The sequence below is a fragment of the Grus americana genome, chromosome 8 (genome assembly GCF_028858705.1).
Source record: "Grus americana isolate bGruAme1 chromosome 8, bGruAme1.mat, whole genome shotgun sequence".
In the NCBI taxonomy this organism is placed as follows: Eukaryota; Metazoa; Chordata; class Aves; order Gruiformes; family Gruidae; genus Grus; species Grus americana.
The window spans coordinates 29665084-29690233 of record NC_072859.1 but is presented as its reverse complement, the minus strand read 5'-3'; the positions used below and the strand labels follow the sequence as shown (position 1 = coordinate 29690233).

Genomic DNA, 25150 nt, shown 5'->3' with positions numbered 1-25150 from the left:
GTGTTTTTGGCCTGTAACCCCAAGAAACACCAAGCCGCAATGCAGCAGAGCTCTTCTGCCTTCCAGTGGTCTGTTCACGCATGGGCATTTAGTAACCCAAATGATCGTGTCTGTGTTGCTAGCTTCGTCCCTAATGTGACTACTTTGGCTTTGGCAGAGACAGTCAATACATGCCTCTTGCCCATGCCCTTAATCTGAACATATTTTGAAATATATGTTAAATATATTTTTTTCTGAAGTAAAGGAGAGCCTTTGCCTACCTAGTGCGACTCTGCACTCCTAGCTGGAAAGCAGCCTGGCCTCTCACATAAACTGAAGACCCCAGAGGGACTCCACTGCTGATAGTTTTGCTGCCTGCTTGCTTTCTTGAGTCTCACCCAAGAAGCTTTACTGCCTGCACTGATTCTGTTTTGACTAGATCTGCTCATATGGGCTTTGGGGCTCTTTTCCCAAGGATGTAGGGGGTGATCTGGGATGGCAGAGGAGAACAGGAGGACAGTGGCTGAGGCAGCTGCTGCCTCTGTTGGTTTGGTGGGAGTAGCCAATGCTCTGTGACATTTGCTGACAGAGGGTGCAAAACTCCAGCAGTGTCAGAGGTATGTGACTAAAAGGTACCACACAAAAGATTCAAGTCCTGCGTAGCTAATGCTTGAATGTATTGTCTTAAAGCTCTGGTGACCTGCAGACCGGATGAATTCCAGTGTGGCGATGGGACCTGTATCCACGGAGCAAAGCAATGTGACAAAGTGCACGACTGTCCTGACAACAGTGACGAGGCAGGCTGCGTCCAAGGTAGGTACAGACAGCTCTGCACTCCTTATGCTCCATGGTGTAAGCCTGCAAGAGCTGTGTGGCCATTGGAAAGGGAAGAGGCCCGTGCTGCTCCCCTGGGCCATGGCAAGCTGCTTCCTGTAGAGAGTTTTAAGCTACTGTAGCAGTGAGGTTGCTTGGGAGAGATGATTGTGGTGACCAGGCAGACTGCATGACTTGAAAAGTTCCTTGGCATGATACTCAGGCTTAATGTTCATTTGCTTAATCCCATCCCATTTCTGCTAATGATACACTCTTGAAGCTGTATGTCAGGCTTTTTGTTGTCATGAGCCTCGTCTAACTTAGTTGCTTTCCTCTCTTGCCCGACGTGACAGAGTCAGCATGTGAAAGTCCCAGCAAGTTTCAGTGTAAGAGTGGAGAGTGCATTGACGGAGGCAAAGTGTGCGATTCACATAGAGACTGCAGGGACTGGTCTGACGAGCCTCTGAAAGAATGTGGTACAGTACTTGCCTTCTATGTGTTGCTCCTGTTGTAACTGCTTCCCCTCTCCTCCATCTGGTGCTCACAGCTTTGAGTGTAACCACATGTAGCTGCTAATGCTATTTCTCACTCTGCTCCTCTTTCCTTGCCTTTATTCTCTCGTCACCCTTCATATGAATATAATTAGTAGCCTAGTCTGATCATCTGTAAATTTGAACTGTGCCCTTCTCAGCTCAGTTTTTATTCTTGGAGGGATGTAGGAACTGAGCACGGGACTAGGAACCAGGAATTTCCCTCTCCCCAGATACTAGTGTCCTCCACAGCACAGACCGATTTATTTAACCTCATTGCCTAAATTATCTTTGAATTGTAAGATCATGATAACATCATAAAAATTTAGCATTGGGAACATGTTTTGAAGGTGAAAACACATAAAGTGGCAGCAATCACTGAGAGATGACTTCAGCTATTTCTGGGTTTTACATGTTGTTGCAGCTTCCCTTAGAAATGACAGCAGGTTGCTCTCTGCAGCATCCTGCCAGCTCTGGGCTAGCAAGGATGCACAAGCCACAAGAGCAGGGCTGTCAGAGTCAGCAGAACTGTGCCGCTCTCCCTAGGGCAGCCCCTCTCTCACCTTTCCCACCAGGCATTGTGGGCACCAGCCCCAATCTGGAGCATTACTCAAACACATGTGTTTTTTTTTCCCCAGTGCAGAAATGTCTCAGACAGGCATCCCTTTCCATGACATGGAGCACCAGTAGCACGGAGCTCAGTGCCTGCCTCTAAAATAACTCACATTCAGGAAGAACTGTCAGTCTCTCCTCTATATCAGACAAGAATGTGTGTGCATGCTTAGCGAGGATGCTCTTAACTTGTGCTTTCAGTATGCCCTTGCTTTCTTCCGCACTAATCCACATCTCCCTGTCTTTCTGAGTGGGTGTTGCAACTTGTCTGTCTGTGGACATCTCCCAACAAAGCTGGCAGCCCAGTTTGTCTTAGGAGACTGGGCAGTGGCACGGCACAGCTGGGCTTGGTGCTCAGCCTTACAGTGGTGCCATGGCTGACTTGGTGCAGCCCCAGGCTGGCAGTGAAGTGTTGTTTAAGTTAGGAAGCTGAGCAGAGAATAGCCCCCAAAGGAAACATGTTTCTTTAAGAGTGCAGAATGATGTGGCTTGCTGTGAACGTAACACAAGTAGTCCACGCAGAAAGCAGGAGGTGCAGGACATGCTCCTCATCTTGGCGTGTCTGTCTAGCTGTGTGCTAGACACTGCAGTGCCCTCTGAGATTCCCCAGAAAAGCGCGACAGAAGACAGAACATCACTTGTCTTATTTTAGGTAGGCAGTGAATATACACTGCTGAAGTTTGGGTAATGGGCAGCAGCTGCCCAGCAGAAAGAGAACAGGCTGTCTCTGCTGGGCTCCTCCTCAGCTCCTATTGAGAAGTGCAGCAAGTGAACCAGCTCTTGATTTACCGTCTCTAAATCCATTCCACAAAGCACCTCTGAAACCATGGGAATCATCAGAGTGGGGGTTTGCTCGTTAGTCGAAACAGCCTTTGTAGTATTTTGCAGAGAGCAGTTGTGCATGTTTATGACCCAATTTGCTAAAGGCTTATGCAAGTGTAAGAATAGGTGATATCTGTTAATAAACATCATTGAACAGTGACATCACACAATGTGACTCTGTGAACACCTTCTTGGAGCCTGGTGAACTTGCTCTGTTAATAACATATTGAAACGTATATGTGTGCGTCATTGGTAGGAAGGTGAAAGCATCCCAGAGCTGAGATGGGGTTCCTTCTGGCATGGTATTTTCCTAGTCTTACTGATTTAACTGGCTTGCCGTTGGTTTCATTTTCTTCCAAGAGCACTGGTTTAATGGCATTGCTCTGCTGCTCACCTGCAGTGTGCAAGGAAGCAAGAAATAAAAGATAAATGAAAAGTTTGCCTTTAAATTGCATTATAGATTGAAGCAGATCAGTTTTGCTTGTTCTAGTGAGCCCACTATCCCTGAAATCCCACAGCATCTGTTCAGCAGTCTTACTTAGGGAGAGGACTTTCTCTTCACCTTGTGTAGGTTAATTACAACAAGAAGAAATGTTATTTCTGACAGGAAACCAGCTTTCCTCGTCCTCTCATTCAGTTCTAGTTACAAGGATCCATTTAGTCTGTTTTTCATTTCAGCACTTGAAAGCAGGATCAGAGAGGTGGCCTTGGACTAGTCAGGGACCCAGGAGAGGATGGGGGCTGTTGCTTCATAAGCCGCACACTTGGGCTGATGCAAGCTGCCAGCAGAGACTGTCATGTGGGAGGTAGTTGTGGGAGGACTGTATCTCAGTGCTAATGGAACCTCTCTGACAGACTGTACTTTGGTGTTTTCTGGAATTTTTACATAGATCATTTTGGAGCTAGGTGGGAAAATAGTACAGTATTTCAAAATAGCTGGCCCCTGAGAGATGAGACTCCCCCAGCATGAATTATTACAGCTCAGAGAGACTGTTCAGAAAAGTCAACATGAACCAGCGCACAGGGAAGGAGTCATCTCCTGGAGAGACCCCTTAGGTCCCTTGGAAGTTTCTCACATGTGGCAGAACATACTCAAAGCAGCAGCTCCCTGATGGGATGAGATGCAGAGATTCACATGCGCTGTATCCCCAGGGCTCCCTGTTCATTTAGCAGCTAGCTTTCAGTCCAAATGATCCTACAGTGTTGGTTTGGAATAATAAAGAGCAAGAAAGCGATACGGTGTTGGCTTCCTATCTGTGAAGCCAGTTCCTGACTACCAAAAGCTGATAGATATGGGAAAACTTCTGACGACCCCTCTTAAAGCCCTCCTTTGTCATAGATAATCTGTATATCCCTTCCAGGTATTAATGAATGCTCTATGAACAACGGTGGTTGCTCACACATATGCAAAGACTTGAAGATTGGTTATGAATGTGAATGCCCGCCCGGATACAAGCTTCTGGATAAAAAAACGTGTGGAGGTAATTTACATGCAAACAGCAGTCCCTTGTGTTTCACCATACAGAGATGTGATTATATTCACTTCAGCATTGCTCCATCACAGATGGTTTGATTTCAAGTTATTGATGGGTTTCAAACACTCCTTTCAGACATAGATGAATGTGAGAATCCAGACGCTTGTAGCCAGATCTGCATTAATTACAAGGGGGACTACAAATGCGAGTGCTACGAGGGATATGAGATGGACACCCTGTCCAAGAACTGCAAAGCTGTAGGTAAGACAACGCCACAGGCACTTAAACTCTGCTTGCTCAACATCACAATTCTGATAAGAAAACATGCTTGCAGGGCTGAGGCTAGGGGAACAGAAACAAAAGGAAACTAGCAAAGCAAGTAAGCAAAGATATTTCATTTCAAGCAGCACAGAACTGCTGCAGTGATAGCAGATGCATCTCTAGGCAAGAACTACTGATCATGCAGATCAGAATATTTTAACAGTGTACAGAGCAAGATTACAGTCGCTAGTTGGCTGTTTGAAGCTGAAACTAGAAAAGAAGGTCTCTTGACAGGTGTTATTAAAAACAGTGCAGCAAAAATATTGTGGTAGTTATATTAAAAGGAAGACGACATCCCAGTTAAAACACTGTAGGTTAGTCGCCTCTCCACCCTCCCAGACTCTTACACAAATACCAACGTGAACACCAGCAGGTTGCTCGACTTTATTGCAAAAATCAATGTTAATCTCAGAGGGATAGAAAGTTGAATTGTGCGAGACTGAGCATTAGCCATGCTGGGGTTTTCTTTAATGGAAATGGTGGGTCTCTTGGAGAAGGGTGGGTTATCTGCAGTACAAAATTGCTTCTCTACTATTATCCTGCATACCCATGTGGCCTCTTTCATCACAGGTTCTATATGGTATGCACAGTGTCCTGCTGTCCTCATAAAGTCTGCTAGTCTCACACCTGCAGTGAGTTAGGACTGACCCAAATCCTGGGACACTTATCTGCTTGTTAGGTAGAAAAGTTCTGTTATGCGTGAGAGCCTGTGCTGAGAGCCATGCAGCACAACTTGTCCCAGCTCTTCCCTTTCAGTATCGTGTTCCTCAATCCCCTTTTGTCCTTCCCAGTAGAATGATGGTCTTCGCTAGGATCTTTTACTGGCCACTGTTGGGGACAAACCAGTCTAACCCACTACAGCTCATTCTGAGCTTCCCATCCTGTCCCTACCTCAAACAGGAAGGTGCACAAAGAGCCAACTAAAGCTTTCGCTGTTTGACTCGCAGCTCATTTTAGTGACACTTAAGAACACAGTGAATCGCATGCTCTGCTGCTTGCAGGGGGCAAGGAAGTGCACCTTTGGTCTGAACCTGGAGACATAAGTGTCTGCCTCCTACAGCAGGAAACCGGCCTCCATGGGGCCCACTGTGAATAACTGTGGAGGCTAAGGTGCTGCCTATGGTCTTCTAAACAAAATAAGTATTGGGTTTCTGTGTGTCTTGCTTTCCTGTCTTTCGGAAAATTCAGGTCAACTTTATCCTTCTTGAGAGGCTCTAGCCTGGGCTGGCCTGAGATCACGACTGCAGTAGCAGTACCACCAGCACCCACAAAAAGAGAGATGTAAACTGTCTGAGCCCAAGTGTCAGGTGAACTGTGTGAGTTCTGCATGTAGGTGACAGTCTAGAATTCCTCCCTGGCAACCAGTCCTGGCTTTGCTGGATTCATTGTGACCCTATCATACCTCAAGTCTGGCTGCTTCCCTTCCTCCAGCCAGCCCAGAGGGCTGTCTCTTCCTTGCCCTGGCCATGAGTCACCAAAATCTGGCCCAAGTATTTTGTATCTGAAATATGTAATTGAAGGTGAGGACATTCCCTAGAGTTTTGCTTGCGGCTTAGCAGAATGGGCAGACCAAGGGCCATGCACATCTAGTGACCACAGAGTTGCTGCGGTCCTCCATGTCCACGTGTGATAGCTCTGCCTCTGGAAGCCATTTACGCTTGCTTCTGGTGTGGTGTAAAGCTTTCTTATGAAGCAGAACTATCAGTGACTGATCATTCTGTTGTTGTTTGAGAAACGAAAGCCAAAGCCAGCCCTTGGGTTAGCTGCTAAAATGACAAATGTGCTTATTTTCTGTGGTAGGCAAGAGTCCATACCTAATCTTCACCAATCGCCACGAAGTCCGTAAGATAGACCTGGTGAAGAGGGACTACTCTCGCATCATTCCCATGCTGAAGAATGTCGTGGCGCTGGATGTGGAGGTGTCAACAAACAGAATATATTGGTGTGATTTGTTCTACCGAAAAATCTACAGGTAAGGGGCAAGAGAGATTGTGTGGTTTGATACCTTTCCAAAGCTGTGGTTCAGTCTGTACCCCTTTAGGACACTCTGCAGAGAACAATGCAGGGTACAGTGAACCTGAGGGCTTTTCTTCCCTTACTAGACTATCTGTTGTGGCCCAGACTTTGTAAGCTTTTTTAGAAATTGATAAAGAAATCAGGGGCTTGTGCAGTTATCTGGTTTGATAATACAGGAAGGCTTTTCGTCAATAATAGATCCTGCTGCATGTGTGCAATTACACATAGACTCATTTACTGAATCATAGTATTGCTAAGCAATGCTGTGTGAGACCGCTGCTGTGCTGTGTGCTTGCTGTACATGAAACCACAAAGGACTTGGCATCTGAAAGCACAAAGGAGGGCAAATGGTGGGAGCAAGGAGGTAGCAACACAAATACTGTAGTCCCTGGTAGACTGGATTTAAATTTACAGCACTTGACCACAGTACACATTCTGTAATTCACATTCTGTAATTCTCATTCTCCCTCCTCCTTCAGCTGTTTTTATGGCATGCATCACAGTATTATGTACCAGGGCTTGTGAGTGTGCCTAGTCAAAAATGCATTTCATTTATGTGCTGAAAATCCCCCATGTATATTCCGATTTGCATAGTTATTTCACCCTATTGCAGCTTCTACAGTGATTGTTCTGGATTTTAGCTGATGATCAGGCAAAGGTTGATTGGTTTCAGTGGGTGGGAGCCCAGCCAGGGTTTCTGCAGGCTGCGGTAGCTCCCATGCCATTGGCAGGGAAATTTGCCCAGGCTGTGCTGAGTATTAAACACTCAAGTAGCTAGGCAGGTACCCTGGGTGGGCCTGTGGGGCTCTGAAAATGGGGAGATGGTTCAGAAGAAACTGGCTGCTTTCATTGTGTCTGATTCTGTAAGCACAGGCCCAGGTGGGTAAGGGCTTCGCGTTCATACACAGAGAATTATTCAAGACACACTGCTCCTTCTGCAGCTCTCTGACAGTGAATGCCCTGGGGCGCTGGGGGGCACTGAACGATGAAGATCATCTAGTTCCACCCCCCCTGCCATGGGTCTCCACTAGACCACGTTGCCCAAAGCCTCATCCAACCTGGCCTTAAACACTTCCAGGGATGGGGCATCCACAACCTCTCTGGGCAACCTGTGCCACTGCCTCACCACTGCAACAGTAAAGAATTTCCTCCTAACATCTAATCTAAATCGACCCTCCTTCAGCTTAAACCCATTACCCCTTGTCCTGTCACTACACTCCCTGATAAACAGTCCCTCACCATCTTTCCTGTAGGCCCCCTTCAGGTACTGGTAAGCTGCAATTAGATCTCCCCAGAGCCGCCTTTTCTCCAGGCTGAACGATCCCAACTCTCTCAGCCTCTCCTCACAGGAGAGGTGCTCCAGCCCTCCGATCAGCTTCATGGCCTCCTCTGGACTTGCTCCAACAGCTCCATGTCTCTCCTGTACTGGGGCCCCCAGAGCTGGACGCAGTACTCCAGGTGGGGTCTCACAAGAGCAGAGTAGAGGGGCAGGATCGCCTCCCTCATCCTGCTGGTCACGCCTCTTTTGATGCAGCCCAGGACACGGTTGGCTTTCTGGGCTGCAAGCGCACACTGCCGGCTCATGTTGAGCTTCTTGTCAATCAATACCCCCAAGTCCTTCTCCTCGGGGTTGCTTTCAATCCATTCCTCGCCCAGCCTATAGTCGTGCTTGGGATTGCGCCGACCCATGTGCAGGACCTTGCACTTGGCCTTGTTGAACTTCATGTGGTTCGCACAGGCCCACCTCTCCAGCCTGTCAAGGTCCCTCTGGATGGCATCCCTTCCCTCTAGTGTGTCGACCACACCATACAGCTTGGTGTCATTGGCAAACTTGCTGAGAGTGCACTCAATCCCATTGTCCATGTCACTGACAAAGATGTTGAACGGTGCCGGTCCCAGTACTGACCCCTGAGGAACACCACTTGTCACCGTTCTCCACTTGGACATTGAGCTGTTGACCACAATGCTTTGAGTGCGACCATCCAGCCCATTCCGTATCCACCGCGTGGTCCATCCATCGAATCCATGTCTCTCCAATTTAGAGACAAGGATGTTGTGCGGGACAGTGTCAAATGCCTTGCACAAGTCCAGGTAGATGACGTCAGCTGCCCTTCCCTTATCCACCGATGCTGTAACCCCATCATAGAAGGCCACCAAGTTTGTCAGGCACAATTTGCCCTTAGTGAAGCCGTGTTGGCTGTCACCAATCACCTCCTTATCTTCCATGTGCCTGAGCATAGTCTCCAGGAGGGTCTGCTCCATAATCTTGCCAGGCACGGAGGTGAGACCGACCGGCCTGTAGTTCCTTGGGTCTTCCTTTTTACCCTTCTTAAAAATGGGGTTATGTTCCCCTTCTTCCAGTTGGCGGGAACTTCGCCAGACTGCCAGGACTTCTCAAATATGATGGAGAGTGGCCTGGCCCCTTCATCCGCCAGTTCCCTCAAGACCCACGGATGCATCTCATCAGGTCCCACGGACTTGTGCGCCTTCAGGTTCCTTAGATATTCTCGAACCTGATCTTCTCCTACAGTGGGCAGTTCTGCATTCTCCCAGTCCCTGCCTTCTGCGACCTGGGCAGTGTGGCTCAAGCATTTGCCAGTGAAGACTGAGGCAGAGAAATCATTAGCTTTGTTGTAAGTGCCATCTTTTCTGCAGAGCAAGCTGTGCAATAACTTCTTAACAATTAATGTTCCTGTTTAAGATACTACTACTATCACTAACATCAAATGCTTCTAAATAAAAGGCCACCATGTTCTTTTAGCAGAGAACAGGAGTCCTCTGGGGAAAAGCAGTCTGTAGTTGACAGTCTATTGCAAGGTGAAAACTATGGTACATGAGGCAATTGCTGGCAGTAAATCCCAGTTTCTGCTGTTCTGTAACTTTTTTAAAGATGTACCAAGTTATTCTAAGAGCCAGACTAAGATCTTGGAAACAAGATCTCCGAATGACTCCATTTCAGTTCACCCAGTGCAATTGATACTGATGCAGGGGCAACAGAGCAGAATCAGCCTGTGCGCTTGTAGGAGCAACATTGAGTTATTTATGAAACACCCATGTGGAGTTTGCTGCCTTTCAGTAGCGTTTTCAAACATTTTGAGGCTGCCACTGATACTTAGTGAACATTTTCTTTGTATGTAACAAGATCGCTTGCCAAATTAGTACAGCTCCATGAATTCCTTTGATGAATCATGATTAGTTACACAGGTCATAATTCTGCAATATATTTAAGCATGTTTATTTGCATGCTAAGTTCAACTCTATTCAGCAGAGCACTGGAGATTACATCTCTAATGTCCATGAATCCCATGAATTGATGCTATTGAAGTTAACATGCCTCAAGTCAAATGTTTTGCTGAATTGTGCAGTTACAGCAGGAAGCAGGTAGAAAAATAAAATGACAGTTCCCTATTCTGGAAACACCTGCCATCCAGATACAGGGAAAGAAGAACAAGTTGTAGGAGAAAGCAGAAGGTTACAGCATGCAGCCATAGGGGTTTCTATGTCAATCGTGCTGCTGCATGCACACTTTCTTTCCGCGGGGTTGCAGCGGTGCTACCTGGCATTCAGCTGTCTGAGGCCCAACCCCACGCACATGTGCACAGCGCTCTCTGTGCCATGTGTGAGTCCAGTGACAAGTCCTGTCTTTGCAGTGCCTACATAGACAAAGCGAGTGACACAGCTGAGCAGGTGATTCTGATAGACAGCCAACTGAACTCTCCTGAAGGACTGGCAATAGACTGGGTTCATAAGAATATCTATTGGACGGACTCTGGAAACAAGACCATCTCAGTGGCCACTGCAGATGGAAGCAGAAGGAGGACACTTTTCAACAGTGACCTCAGTGAGCCAAGAGCCATTGCTGTTGATCCCACACGGAGGTAGGTGTAAAGACCACAAACACTCCCTTTGCCAACAGAGACATTCTAGTCGTCTTTCTGCCTCTCTCACAATTTTGTGGGTGGATTTCATCTCATCAAGACTTCAGATGCCCTTTAAGATCTTTGCAAGGCCACTGCTGTTAAAGTTCTGAAAATCATGGTCAAGTCATACGTTCAATGGGCCTGAGCTTGTCCAGGCACATAGGTTGTGCTGGGAAATGAAGTAGTCCGTCTGACATGTATATAGGCTGCTTGGATAAGTGAAGTCCACATACCCAGCAGACACACCAGGAGATAGTTTGCATGGGGTTACTAAGGTGAGATTTTGCATTCTGGTGCAAGTTTTGTGGCAGAGTATCCTGTTGGGACAGTATGTGGCTCCTCTAGGTGCATATCAGAACTAACTGAAGTGGCTGAGGGGCGTTGCTATAATGAGAGAACAGGGCACCTCCTACTCTAATTAGTAGTGCAGATTTCTTACACTGGAGTCCAATTTACCGTTTTCTTGCATCTGTCTCTTTCAGGTTCATGTACTGGTCTGACTGGGGAGACAAAGCTAAGATCGAGAAAGCTGGCCTGAATGGCGTGGGGCGGCGAGTGCTGGTGACTGACAACATTGAGTGGCCAAATGGCATCACACTTGGTAAGTGCCCAGGTTAGAGCTACAGCATCCACCGTGGCTAACTTAAATTTTTATTGTTAAATAGGAAAACAAAACTGTAAATGTGCAAAGACGCCTGCACACAAAAATCCTGGAAATACTGTCACTTACTGCTCATCAACATGAGTGATATTATTTCAGTAGCAAGCGTAGGCAGTAAGTCTTGCCACAGTCAGAACCTCATACTGCAGGAGCTTTGAGTTGCTTTTAGGTGTGCCTTAAGGCAAAGGGAAATATTGGGGGAGGATGCAAAGCTGCAACAACCATTCGGAAGTCCAGGAAGCATCAGAGAGTGCTTGGTGCTAGTGTTTCTGGACCTGTCTCAGCAGCAGTGTCAAGATACTTCATTGGACTGATTAATGCACATCAAGGAAAGAGACACAGCCTGCAAAGCCCATTACCCATCCACACGTCTGCCCAACTGCTCTGGCCCGTATCCTGCTGGCCCACCGAAGGCTGTGGTCGTTCTCACTGCCACACCAAGTTGCAGGAGTGGAAAGGAGGTTCCCTGCCCTCATGGGGCAGCAGGGAACACCCTCCTCTGGAGTTACAGCCTACAACTGATGTGAGATTCGTTGCTTGGTTTTATATTTGAAAATTCTGGCCATGACAAGGATGTAGGAGAAAATGCTGCTACCATTGCATAGTGTTGAAGTGCTGCTGCTGTGAACAAATAATGTTATCCTTTAGTAATTAAGAAATTAATTAATGACTTGTTTAATTACAGAACTTGTTTTGTGTTGGCACTCATCCACTCACATTCTGTTTAGTGAATCTCATCCAAAATGAGTGAATTTGCTCCAGGAGAGAAATTCAGTGCCTAGCATTCTAACTAACATTGGATCCATCCCTCCCACTCTTACCTGCACCCTCCCCAAAACCCAGCTGGTTGTGGTAGGGGTGTCCCCACCACCAGCGTTCCCCCAGCCTGCAGCACAAGGCAGCTTTCTGGACCCAGAATTCTTCACTGAAAACATGTAAATCGCACTGCTCCTTTGGAGAGGTGTTTCATTTGAATCACAGTTATTCTCCAGCAAGAGGCCAAGGACTGAATAGCCTTGAGAAGGGATGAAGCTTCTCGCTCAGGCACTGATGGAGTGACTCTGGGAAGCCCAAACTGCTGCTGGCCTGCTCCTCCTGGTAACAAAAGAACCTCATTGTACAAAGCTGTCAGTCAGGCATTCCCCACACACACACAACAGAATGTTCCTCCTTTTTAATCTTATTTATAGGGTCTTATCCCAGCATATCTGGGCACTGATTCAAAATCAGAACTAGTGTTAAAAAAAAAAAAAAAGGCCCAGTAATAAAGAGATTAGTCATGCTGCCAGCAGGAAAAACATGCTGGGCAAGAGAAAAAGAGTTGCAGGAGCTGTGTGTAATTTTGCTTCATTGTGTTTCACTTCTCAGATTTGCTGAATCAGCGTCTCTACTGGGTAGACTCCAAATTGCATTCACTGTCCTGCATTGATTTCAATGGCAGCAACAGAAAAGTTCTAATCTCTTCTGTTGACGATCTGAGCCATCCTTTCGGCTTAGCAGTGTTTGAGGTAAGAGTCAAAAACGGATGCAGAACAGACTGGAGACTGCAAGAGGTCTCAAAGCTCTTCTTGATTGAAAGCTCTGCCTTTTGCATAGCACAGAAAGCTCAGCAAGGGTGTTTGCTGCTATAGAAACCGATTAACCTGGTGTGGGTTCAGCAGGGAAAATTGTTTTCTAAAGCCCTTAATCAGGAGCAATGCGTTGTTTCAGGCTTTTACCTGATGTAGTACCAGTGTGTCCGTGAGGGGCAGGTGGTGCCCAGTTAACACCAATTGGAAAATGGGTAAATGGGTTTTCCTTGATTTGAATTGAGCCCACTGTCCATGCAAAGGCCAAAACTATAGGCAAGGGAAAGGAAGAAGCCACTTCCTGTGATCAGCAGGTGGGACAACCGTTCACTGAGTGACACTGCAACATGTCTTTGAAAGTTGTATTTTGAGGGGAGCTGCCTGGGCTCAGAGCAACCTCTCAGCCTGCAGCAGAGCACTCTGCTGCTCTCAGCAGCTTTGTTTCACACCATCTTTGCATCCCTGTGTTGCATTTTCTGGTGCCAACGGAACCCTCAGGGGAGGACAGCCCCTTAAATTTTGCTGTATTGGCTAGTTGTTGCTGTTGCCCACCCCAGCATCTGCAGAAGTATCGTCAGAAACACTTTCACTTGTCTCAGGAGTCTCAAGGCTCCAGCTGGGAGCATCAGTGCCAGCAAGGCACTCATGGGGCTCCCCCTGCAGTCACTGTGCACCAGTGCATTGCTGAGGTTGGGGACTTGGCATGGAAAAGGTGCTTGTTCACCTAGTCCTGAAAGGGTCAGATAATTCTTTTTCAGGCTGAGCTGCTCCAGTTATGACACATAAACCCTGCCACACATCAGAGAAACTTCCTTGTCCAAAAAAAATAGAGCTGTGATCCTACAAAAACATAAGTCTATTTTCACAAAGGTGTTGGGTTTCCAACTCCTACTTGAGTATGTTCTATTGAAAACCCTGTTAGTCTTGTAGATTCAGTACTCTTGTACCATTCAGTGTCACACTGTAGCCTTACTAAGAGCAGTGCAATAATTAATTAAGTGGTACTGTTCAGATCCTCAAATGTCAAGGAAGAACTAAGACCTGCTGAGATCTGCCAAAATTACTATGTAAGTGGGCATCCACTTTTCTGCCATTAGTGTATACGCAGTTACCCAGTGGCAGGGCCCAGGGCTAATGGCTTCCTTCCAGTTTGTACCTCATGCTAAGCATGCATTCGAAACTCTGCATTCCCCATCCTATCTCAGGAGTACTCCATGGAAGACATAATTCAAATCCTCGCTTTGCCTGGGTGGAAGCAGAGACACAATCCAGCTCTTGCTCCCCTGGTAGAGGATGACTATGTATCCCTAGCCTGGGGCAGTGAAGTCTTCTGTCTTGTAGCTAAGCTCCTTTCTGTGATTATTTAAATGATTAATGGGAACAAAAGCTTCAACTTTGGCACCTCAGTCTTGGTAAGCTATAGCACAGGTGTCTGGTTGCCTCCCTGTCAAGGCGTGGGTCACAGCCTCCTTTCTTTTCCTTTCGCTTAACTACGTTGGCTTTTGACTCAGCAAATCCCTCTTCCTTAAAATCCTTATTCCTGCCATGCAACGTGTGTGATATCTAGGCATCTAACTTTGGGTGCAGGTTTCCCCAAGACATTGCTGCTCTTTAGTTTTAGCCTCATCAGCAATTTTTGGAAGGATCTCTTGGGTTATTTAACCTCTGTACACCCTCCTTAGGTGAATGGCTGGTTAGCATAACAGACAACCCTTTTGCTTTTGATAATTTGCCCTTGTTCTCCAGCAATGTGGCTTTCCTTACTGAAATACCTGTGGTTTTTAGCAGGCAGCAGCATACCTAGCTGACCAAGCAACTAAATACTGTTTGATAACTGCAATTCCCGTGTACCTCCTTGACCAGTTATCTTGTAGATTCTATCATAGTATACCATGCAAAAATATTAATAAAAAAAGAAGTAGATACTTATCTTCCAGGTGTGCCGTAGGCACTGGCCTCTTTGTAGATACCTGCTTAATGCAGGTTTTATCTTTGGAAAGGAGAAAAAAATCAGCAGAGATAACAAGTTTCTGGTATGGCCCTTTAGTTCTGCCCATGATCCACCCTGACTTTAAAAAAAAAAAAGGTTCAGAACCAAATGGATGCAACTCTCCTGTACTTACCCAAATTTCTGCTCCCTTGTCTGAGTCTCACAGCTACTCAGAATTACTATGCACTTTATAAACGTGTCAGATTGCTGTGCTTTTAACCATTAGAAATGACAGTATCCAAGAAAAAAGCTGCAGATAAAAGTAGCGTGAACCAAAGGTGCCCCAAGGTAGGAACACAGTGCGTTGACTTTGTGACTACTGGAGTTTAATCCAACTGGAGTTGGATTTGAGCAGGGCCAGGTCAGAAATCTGATGCATTTCCTGCAGGACAGAGTGTTCTGGACTGACCTGGAGAATGAAGCAATCTTCAGCGCAAACAGGCTGAATGGCTTGGACATCTCCGTTTTGGCAGAAAATCTCAATAATCCTCATGACATCGTGGTATTTCATGAATTAAAGCAGCCCAAAGGTAAGACATGTCCTCGGGGTACTATGGCCCTAAATCAGGTTTATTTAGTTAGTAAATTGCTTCCTGATGGTTCTTGATGAGAGAGAAAAGCACAGGTAATAATGTGAAATCAATGTCTCATGTTTGAAGTTCCTGCATAATTCATTCAGCAGCAGATTTATTGACAAGTCTGCAATTTGTTAATAGCTGTTTAATTAGCATCTTTGATAACAGTGAGTTACTCTTGTCACTATGATGTTTGCCATTCATTATATATTTGGGCAGTTTTTATAGTAGTGTGTAATGTTTCACTACTGTAAAGATACTTAAGCAGCCTGATTAATTGAGGTAGGAAGTGGAAGAGCGTCATGTTACAGGACTTGATATTTCTTTGCCAAGAACAAGAAATAAATAATTAGAAAAATAACTTGTTTTTTCCTCCATCCTTGAACAGCTCCAGATTCCTGTGAGCTCAGCCCCCAACCAAATGGAGGCTGCGAGTATTTGTGTCTTCCTGCACCTCAGATCTCCCCCCATTCTCCTAAGTATACATGTGCCTGTCCTGACAATATGTGGCTGGGTCCTGACATGAAAAAATGCTACAAAGGTAAATACAATCATGTCACTGTTCTGCTATTCCAACAAAATCATACTTAGGGTGTATTCCACATAGTTGCTGCATTGTGGTGTCCTTTATTGAAAACTTGCCCATTTTTGAAAGCATAACAAGAAAGGGATAATGCCCAGCACTGAAAGTGTGAGTGGTCAATAAATCATTAAAATTTGCCATGTTATTGCCTATAGATTCTGGATCTGGAGAGGCCACAGTTGTTGCTGATAATATCCTGAAGAGAGGAGTGGTTTCAGTGTAGTTGTCCCTAACATGTAAATAGTTCCTGGTACAAATTCAGGATAGGTACTGAAAAAAACCCTAAGTTTTTGAACTTCTTAACTACCTTCCATCCAGAGTGCTTTGTTACTGTTAATAAATAAAGCTTGACTTCAGGAAATCATTTCTCTAGCTTTAGGCAGAGAACTATCAATAGTCTGACTACCTGGTAAATAGAACTGGAATTTGATTTCTGGTTCTAATCAGTAAACATAACAATCCTCCCTAGATTTATATCACCATTTGTGATTTGCTTTGTGTACTTACTTTTACCAAATTTCACGTTTGCTCTTGCTTTTCAGATCTTCCAACTACTTCAACTACTGTTCTGGCATCTACAACTGCAGCATCCCGTACTGCCAGTACCACGACCATTGCAACTGTAATCGGCAGTGCCAATAACACTGCTGAAGTCATCCTCAAAGCTGTATCAGAAGCTACAATCACCACCCCAAGTTTTCATTTACCTTCAACCACATCCATCCTTATAGATACTGAGATAACCACTGGAAACAGCAATTTATCACAGCACTGTAAGAGAATGAGATTCCTCTTTTTTATATATATAGAGAGAGTATCACAAAAACTCAGGCATTGATGGGAGACCTGACGTAACATCGGAGTTATACACAGGTCAGATGCAGGCACATGCTATTGTTTAGTGGGAGAAATCAGGTGCTCTTCCTGCAGACACCTCTGTTATGATCGCTGATGTCATTCCAGCTGCTCAGGATGTTAAGGAACTTACATAGGGTTTTCATCCAACACACATGAAGCTGACTCAAGATGAGGCCCTGAGAGTTCATACTAGTCCTTGCCTTGTGCCTAATAGTAGTTCATCCCAGCTTCAGTGCTGTTTGTAGTGCTGCATACCGTAATATGGATGATTCTACAGGCGCTTCACCTGTTTTAATTAATTATTAATGTGATCCAGCACAAGTTGTGGGAGATAGATGCCTCCTGTCTAGCTTTAGCCCTGCTGGGCATTTGAGATTACAACAGCCCAAGCCAAGCTGCATCTGTTTTGTGTGGCTGTGCTTTGCACAGTAATGTGGCCTGATCCATGCCATACCTTGGAAGTTTTGCATTACAATATCAGGGAAGTATCCCAATGGAGAGCACTATGAGGCTCTCTTAAAAAGAGTAAAATACTTTTTTTACTAAATGTTTCACTGAGCAGAATAGGCAGTTCCCATTGCATCTGGAAAGCAAAAATAAACCGTCCCTGTTTGACGAGGGTGCCTTTTTGCAGTAGTAGAGGTGCAGAGCACTCGGTACTGCATGTCCTCCAGAATCCAGTTTCTAAAATTCACTCTTGTAAGTTCTTTTTGTGCAAATTTCTGTCAAATGCAATAATTAATTTTTTAATAAGCAATGGAAGCAAGGTACTTTAATTGTCCACATTCAAAATAGTCTGGTTTATTATTAAGTAAATAACTACATAATCAGGGAACTCACCACAGGGAGCTATTTAAAAGGATAAATTGCTTTTTAAGTTCCATGAATTGGTGTATTAAAAGACAAACTACAGTTAGTTCCCCCTCTCTCAATTCCTGATATTTTAGCAAAACTAAATTTTCCGAGCTCATCCCCTATTATAAGAGCTCAGAGCAAACATTAAGTATATAACTTTATTTTTTTAAATTATTTTTTTCCTATAATTGTTTTTTTCTCTTGTAAATACAATGTCAAGTTTTGGGGTCGTTCTTGCATGCTGAGACAGACTGCAGCAATGAGTGACATATGTGTTCACTAACTCCTTAGCTGTAAATAAATTTTAAAAATAATTAAAAAGAAAAGCTGTGCACGTGGCTTTGAACTACATTCTTCTTCTGACAGCTCAATAAATCATTAATTGTGTCAGTACTAGAAAGTGTTCTACTGTGGATTTTTAAGAGTACTATTCACCATCCCCTGATCCATGCATGGAATTTCCAGTAAATGTCACAGGGTTTAAAACTGGCCTCCTTTTTTGTGCTTGAAAATTAGAGGCATAAGCACAGTCACTTACTCATTTCTGGTTAAGGCTGCTCCCTCTGGCAACACTGTACCTTAACTGGCCACACTGCGAGGCAGCAATGCTCTACGGCCAGGCTGTTCATCACTCCTAAGAAGAAACAGCTCAGCTTAGCCCAGATTTGTGTGTACATGCTCTTTATCTTCTCCATAATAATGTTATTGCAAAACTTTTCGTAAACTCTTTGATTACAAATGCTTTCTGATGGGCAGAACAACATGGTTACTAACATAAAACATTCTTTAGATGTGGCTTTAAAACCAGCAAATTAGTTAAATGATCAGAACAATTTCTGTAATTACAGATGCAAATAATGACCAAGGCTTTGATTCAACTGTGACAGCAGCTGTTATTGGAATTGTCATTCCTGTTGGTAAGCCAATTTGATTTAACCTTTGAAGGAGCTCATACCAAAATGCTAGTGTAAATACACTCTTCTGTCTTTCAGGGTTGGGGGTAGGAAAGAGAACAGGAACTGTTGAAATGGGGAAAAGCAGCCTGGCTTTGAGAAAATCACACAAGGGTGGATATCTACACGGGAACATCCCAGCAGAGTAATGCCTGCCCCAAAAAAATGGCTAACAGCCCTTTCTTTCCCCTTTCCTCAGTGGTCATTGGCTTGCTGTGCATGGGGGGATACCTCATCTGGAGAAACTGGAAACGGAAGAATACTAAAAGCATGAATTTTGATAATCCAGTGTATAGGAAGACAACGGAAGAGGAAGATGAAGACGAGATCCACATTGGGCGGACTGCCCAAATTGGACATGTCTACCCAGCGGTAAGTATCTGAGGAAATTGCTGATGGAGAAGATTAATTTTGTGGAGAGTTTAGATACAGAATTATCCCCAGCCAGTTCCAGTGTTGCTTATTTGCCATATAATGACCAAGCCCAGAACATCTCTAATAATCATTGAATAGGTAGAAGCCTGAACTTGTAGGCAGCACATGCAGTTGTCTTAGAATATAGTGGTCTATATAATATGATATTCTGTTCAAATGAAGAATAATTGTCCTAAATTGATACACCTAGTAAGCTGGCAAGTGTAAAGCTCAGTATGTGAGAAGCTGATTACTTACCGTCTACTAGATTCCATGTTGCTGGGCTCAGATGGCTACCAAGTGTCTAAAGTATCTTAAGGATAACTTGAGTTTCTCTACAAACCAAGGAGAATATTTTCTGTATACTATAACAGTGTACAGAAGAGTCAGATTCCTCACAGGGAGGCGTGAGTAACATTCTGTGAGAAGTTAAGGAAATTTGCCTTGGCAAGATTAAGCTTTACAAAGAGCAACACTCATTTTGATAGCAAGTCTTGCATATGCAGAAGAAAGTCAAGCTGTGTTCTGCATTGCAGGCTGTCTGTGAAGCAGCAGCCCTGGTGACATGAAGCACTGGCAGTTACAACTGCATTGTATTTTAGAGGAGAGCATAAAGATCAGTAAGCAATGAGTGAAGGCAATGTAGCTCCTCTAGGCAGGCAGGCACAGAGTTAATGCCCTGCATTAACAAAAGATCCGGCTAAAGACCTCTCTCTCAAGGTGTCATCCCTTACAAGGAACTGCATCCATGTAATACACAAGTGAAGTAAAGTTTCCAACACCTCTTCAGGAACACTTGAGTGAGCGACCCCATTTGGGGAAAAGAATCAGATCAAAAACCGATTTCTGTCACCATTACACAAGGGAAAACAATGAGATTTTTAACCGGAAATGCAAGTTAGTAACAGTATCAGAATTTGGTTCTAATGCATCAAAATTTGCAAGTCACAAACGTTCTCCTCAAATGTGTTTTTCTTCCTTCCCAGCGTGTGGCATTAAGCTTAGAAGATGATGGGTTGCCATGAGGATGAAGTTGCTGCTCCAAACAACACACTGAACAGATTTGCTCTGGATCGCCGAACTTACTTCTTTTTAATCATTATTTATGTTGCAGAAGGGTAACCACAAAGTTATAATGAACTGCAAACATCCAAAGGATGTGAGAGTTTTGTATGTATAATCTTTTATACACATTTTAACTTGCTGCACTACCCCTTTGTGATAGTGAATAAGCGACAGCTGAGCTACTAACTCAATGTACATAACCAGCCAGGCTGAAGGTTCAGTAGCTATTGCTTTATTTTAAGACTATATTTATAGATATTTTGTAAATATGTTGAATATGCTTTGTGGCTATCCATCAACATAAGTAAAACAAATTTTGTACAGGCAGGTTAGAAATATTTATTAACAAAATCTGGATTATAAGATCTGTTCTGTAAATATAGTAGAGGGGTGAGAGTATTTATTTTTTGTATGTTTGGCTTGCTGTGCATAGATTATCTGTGTATATATCTATCTAGTCTAGATAGATATATAGGAATATAAATATATACATATCTATAAATATATACATATATTTTAAATCTACTAGCCTACGTTTATGAAAATTAAGGATAATTGAATTTTACAGGATTTTTGAGAAGTTTGCTTTGAAATCTAAAGACACTGAGTAAGAGTGAGCTGTACTGTAAGAGAGCTGACTGCTGAAGCACTCCCCTAACAGACCTCCTCTTCCAAACTTGCTCGTAGAGGTGGTTTTTCCATTTTCCAGTCTACCCAGAACGATTCACCTGCAGTGCTTGTAACTAAAGAGCTATTGCTTTAGAGCATTGCTGTCAGGAGAAACTCCTACAGTGCCCAATTTTTTTTGTTCGTATCATTGCTTTTTACAGCTTGGAACAAATTTGATTTAGGTTTTTTGGTTGTTTCTAAATGTAAATCTAAATGTTTTTCCCCACTGGGAATCTTGCACCTCTCAAATTAGCTTAGAATGAGTAGAAACAAAGATTTAGCCGTATACTTCCATACGCCCAAAGTGAGCGCTCTCACCTGGCTCATCAGGAAAACAAACCCAACACAGTAACAGAAGTTAATTCCTTCCCTCCTTGCCCTTTTCCCCTACACATATTGATTAAGAGCCCAGATTTAGGAGATGCTATGGGGCAACATCTTAATTCCCTGTACATTGACTCCTTTGAAGCACAGCACTTCTCTTCCAAATTACTGCCAAAGGAACACTCTGCACCATGGTAGATCTCCCATGCCCCAGAGCACTAGGCAAGGAGGTTAAAGGAGGTAAAAATCCACAGCTGTAGGAACAGTGCCTGTGGCTGGGCCATCCTGTGTCCTGCAGAAAAAACAGTCTTGTCTCATCTCATTCAGTAAGATTCTCGGGGAACTCCACGGGAAGCAAATGCACTTACCTATCACTGCATAACAGGCTAGTACCTCCTGAACTGTACCAAAACCTAGAGAAATCTTCCCAGCATTCTTACATCAGTCCAAGGTTTTGTATTCAAGTGAGTAGAAGAAACTCAGCCTGAATAGGTTTGGGGTTTACTTTTTTTCCTTTTGTTTTTCTTTCTTTTAGAATAAATTCAGTGTAATGTGAGCTGGAAGTTGATTCTTGACTGAGAAAAGGAAGAAAGTGTCTAAAGACCTAGTACGCATCACAAACATAATACATACTCTCCAATACTTTGTGGCCTGCATAGACAATACAGAAATAATCAAGCATCCTTCTATTCCAATTTTAGATTTTAAGGCAGTGAAAAAATTGAGATACCCAGTTATTGTTTTAAGGTTTGAAGCTCTGTTTCTACAAATCCATGCACTGTGTGCATGAAGAAAAAAAACTGAGAAAGGCTGTATGTGATAACACTGTAACTAACAGAGGAATGTAAATATATTTGAAAGTTCTACAGTTTTGATACTTTTTTAAGAACACATACACACAAACAAACCTGTATAAACCATGTACAAAAGGCTGCAGTTTTTTTCAAACCATTGTAAATGAACCCAATGTGCAGTGCTGATTTCAACCTTTACAGATTTGTAACTACTGAGAAGTTAAACACCAAATTTGTTTTTTAAGAAATTAATTATTTTAAATAATGGTTCAGATTGTTAGGATGATATTTAACATTGTAATCATTTCTGATCTGTCTTGTCATATTGAAGTTCTGTTAGAGTAAGTTCTTGCTTGGTGCCTTTTGTGTTTCAGTTTTTATGTTACAGACAGGACCAGGGAGGGGCGGGGGAGGGATCTGCTCTGTGTAACACTTGCTGTACTTACATCAATAGGGGTTACTGAAAACCAAATGAACACATTTGTAAAACAGTGCACTGTTTCTATAGAAAGATTAAATTTTTTTATCTGGGACTACTGAACTAATTATAGTGCTTAAAACACTGGCCTAGACCTGGGACAGTATCATTTTGGTCTGAGTTTTCCTTTACTCTTAGTTGTCCAAACTATTACATGTTATTACATTATTACATGTGTTCAAGGGCTAGCTGCAAACTACTCAATTTCTTTGTACAGTTTTTGGTAAAGCAGATCTACAGAAACTGAAAAACTCGTTACAGCCAAATACGCAGTCTTCTGCAATCCTGAGAAAAAGGCAGAAATGCTGCTATTCTTGGAGTGACAACAGGCAGTCTTACATTTTCTTTCTTAAGCATACAAACAATCTCTTCTGTGGAAATAAAGCCGAAATGAGATCCGCTGTACTAGAAGTACAATGACAGCTTTAGTTGGAGATGCAAGTGTGTCAGAACTAAATGTGCCGGTAGCTCGCTCGCTCTTCCCCTTCTCTTGTGAAAGTGAAATCCTACGTAAGAAACAAGGCTACTGTGAACAAGGAGGGAGGACTGGAGCCATTTTCTGAAATGGATGGGCAGTTTGGCTCCTACACAAACTTACCTACGATGTTTCCCTGAGCAGGTGCTCAAATGCTTGAAGACTTTTCTCCTTTTAGCTATTGCTGTACGTCCCCTGTGGTCTGTCTTTGTGGGAAATCTACTGCATAACTTCACTTAACATTCACGTAATCAGCCATGGGATAAAGTAGCCATAAATACCAATATCCATTGATACGTACCAAGACAACCAAATTGGCTTCAAATGACTGTTTGTTTTCCTACCCCAGGTAATTTGCAGGATACACTTGAGCATTAGAAATCAGAGCTCTGAAGACAATGCCACCTTTCACTTCCAAAAACTTTTGAAGCAGTGCATTTATTGAACGGATCTTTTAGTCACTTTTTCCTCCCTAAAGGAACACTGCTAAGCAGCTAGCACTTCTCAGACACAAATAGTTATTACCAAACTAATACAGACTTATGTACTGGCAAATATTGGTGGTTTAATTTTCTATTTAACTGAAAAGAGGGTTTTGTTACTTTAAAGTACATCCTCATTTAAGTTAAACATTTTAGCAGAATAATATGGTAGCAAGTAGAATAACCAACAACAAAAAATCTCTCCAGGTCTAAACAGAGAGGACAGCACAAATGAAAAGAAGCAGCAGAGCCTCATAAAGGAGCCCAAGACCTATCTGGGGCACTGAGGTTTCAGGTATGCCTGCCAAAACAACTATCTTGTTTTCCTTTTTTTTTTGTCTCTATGCTGTATTAGCAATAAAAGTTCTTAAAAATTAGCAATAAAACAATTTTTTTTGTTTCACTTTTTACACATAGTAACTGTACAGTATGAGATAAGCCATACTAATACTATGCTGCTACTTTGATTAAGATGCTGTACAACTACACATACTCTTATAAACACTAAAGGGATTTATGTAATGTGGTTACCTCTCTGCCCTCTGCAGCAGTATGTACATGTCTTGTCTTCACACTGAGTTTGTTCTCCAGGAAAGCAGTCCTTTAACTTTGAGAAACAGTTTTAAATCTGTCTTCCTAATTGGCACTGTAGCCTTCAAGAAGGGCGCTACGGCCATGCTCTGTTGCAAGCCTTCTCACTGCTTCAGTGCAGTTTACTGAACAGTGCCAATTTCAGTTGTCTTTTAAATGCACAGTGTCAACACTGGAAGGGTTCAAAGGGAGAAAGATGGTGTGTTGGGTTTGCATGGCAGGGTTTTGGTAGCGGGGGGGGCTACAGGGGTGGCTTCTGTGAGAAGCTGCTAGAAGCTCCCCCTGTGTCTGACAGAGCCAATGCCAGCCGGCTCCAAGACGGGCCCGCCGCTGGCCAAGGCCAAGCCAATCAGCGCCTCTGTGATAACATAGTTAAGAAGAAGAAAAACACTTAGAGAGAGAGCTTTTGCAGCCGGAGAGAGGAGTGAGAAGATGTAAGAAACTCTGCAGACACCAAGGTCAGTGAAGAAGGAGGGGCAGGAGGTGCTCCAGGCACCGGAGCAGAGATCCCCCTGCAGCCCGTGGTGAAGACCATGGTGAAGCAGGCTGTCCCCCTGCAGCCCATGGAGGAAGGATGAGGGGGTGTAGCGATTCCACCTGCAGCCCGTGGAGGACCCCACGCCGGAGCAGGTGGAGGCACCTGAAGGAGGCTGCGGCCCGTGGGAAGCCCATGCTGGAGCAAGTTCCAGGCTGGACCGGTGGACCCGTGAAGAGGGGAGCCCACGCCAGGGCAGGTTTGCTGGCAGGACTTGTGACCCCGTGGGGGACCCCACGCTGGAGCAGTTTGCTCCTGAAGGTCTGCACCCCGTGAGAGGGACTCCATGCTGGAGCAGGGGAACGATGAGAGGAGTCCTCCCCCTGAGGATGAAGAAGCAGCAGAAACACCGAGATGGCAGCAGAGACAGTGAATTTAGATGTAGGATATGTAACCCACCTTTTAGATTCCAGCCACAGTACATTTGCACATTAACATGCTGGCTGCTCGGTGGCCAGCTCAAAACACTCATTAACAAAATGCCCACACTCATGCTCCCTCGCTCTTACTTTGCAGGTCCTGGTGCCCTTTACTCAAACAGCTCCTATAACAAGAGCACTGTTTGTAACAGTTTCACTGACCCAGGATGCCCTGAAACAATACACTGGTTGATTAAGGTATTGGTACAGCCCTAGGTGCCAGAGTTGTTTGCAATCATAATTTGAGGGTTGTTGTCAATTGTCCTCAAGACAAAAGTTGGGGCCACAGCTTTGCAGCTATGTTTCTGCAACAATTTGCAAATTATCATCCCCATGGAATGGCAACAAGTGTGTCCTAGCCCAGACTGGCATT

The 25150-nt window shown here is 44.1% G+C and overlaps 1 protein-coding gene across 3 annotated transcripts in view; it reads left to right on the top strand.

The window, feature by feature from the left end:
* LRP8 (LDL receptor related protein 8) overlaps nucleotides 1-23553 on the top strand; it is a 194880-nt gene extending 171327 nt beyond the window's left edge. For 2 of the 3 annotated variants that reach the window (XM_054834205.1, XM_054834207.1), the window contains 14 exons: nucleotides 670-792; nucleotides 1146-1268; nucleotides 4118-4237; nucleotides 4367-4492; nucleotides 6353-6524; nucleotides 10219-10446; nucleotides 10971-11089; nucleotides 12518-12657; nucleotides 15096-15237; nucleotides 15671-15823; nucleotides 16408-16638; nucleotides 18427-18495; nucleotides 18731-18903; nucleotides 19932-23553. In XM_054834205.1, coding sequence (XP_054690180.1) covers nucleotides 670-792; nucleotides 1146-1268; nucleotides 4118-4237; nucleotides 4367-4492; nucleotides 6353-6524; nucleotides 10219-10446; nucleotides 10971-11089; nucleotides 12518-12657; nucleotides 15096-15237; nucleotides 15671-15823; nucleotides 16408-16638; nucleotides 18427-18495; nucleotides 18731-18903; nucleotides 19932-19970 — 1958 coding nt within the window. In that variant the 3' untranslated portion in view covers nucleotides 19971-23553. The remainder of the gene's footprint in view (nucleotides 1-669; nucleotides 793-1145; nucleotides 1269-4117; nucleotides 4238-4366; nucleotides 4493-6352; nucleotides 6525-10218; nucleotides 10447-10970; nucleotides 11090-12517; nucleotides 12658-15095; nucleotides 15238-15670; nucleotides 15824-16407; nucleotides 16639-18426; nucleotides 18496-18730; nucleotides 18904-19931) is intronic. The other variant, XM_054834206.1, reaches the window with a different exon arrangement.
* Nucleotides 23554-25150: the final 1597 nt, after the last annotated feature.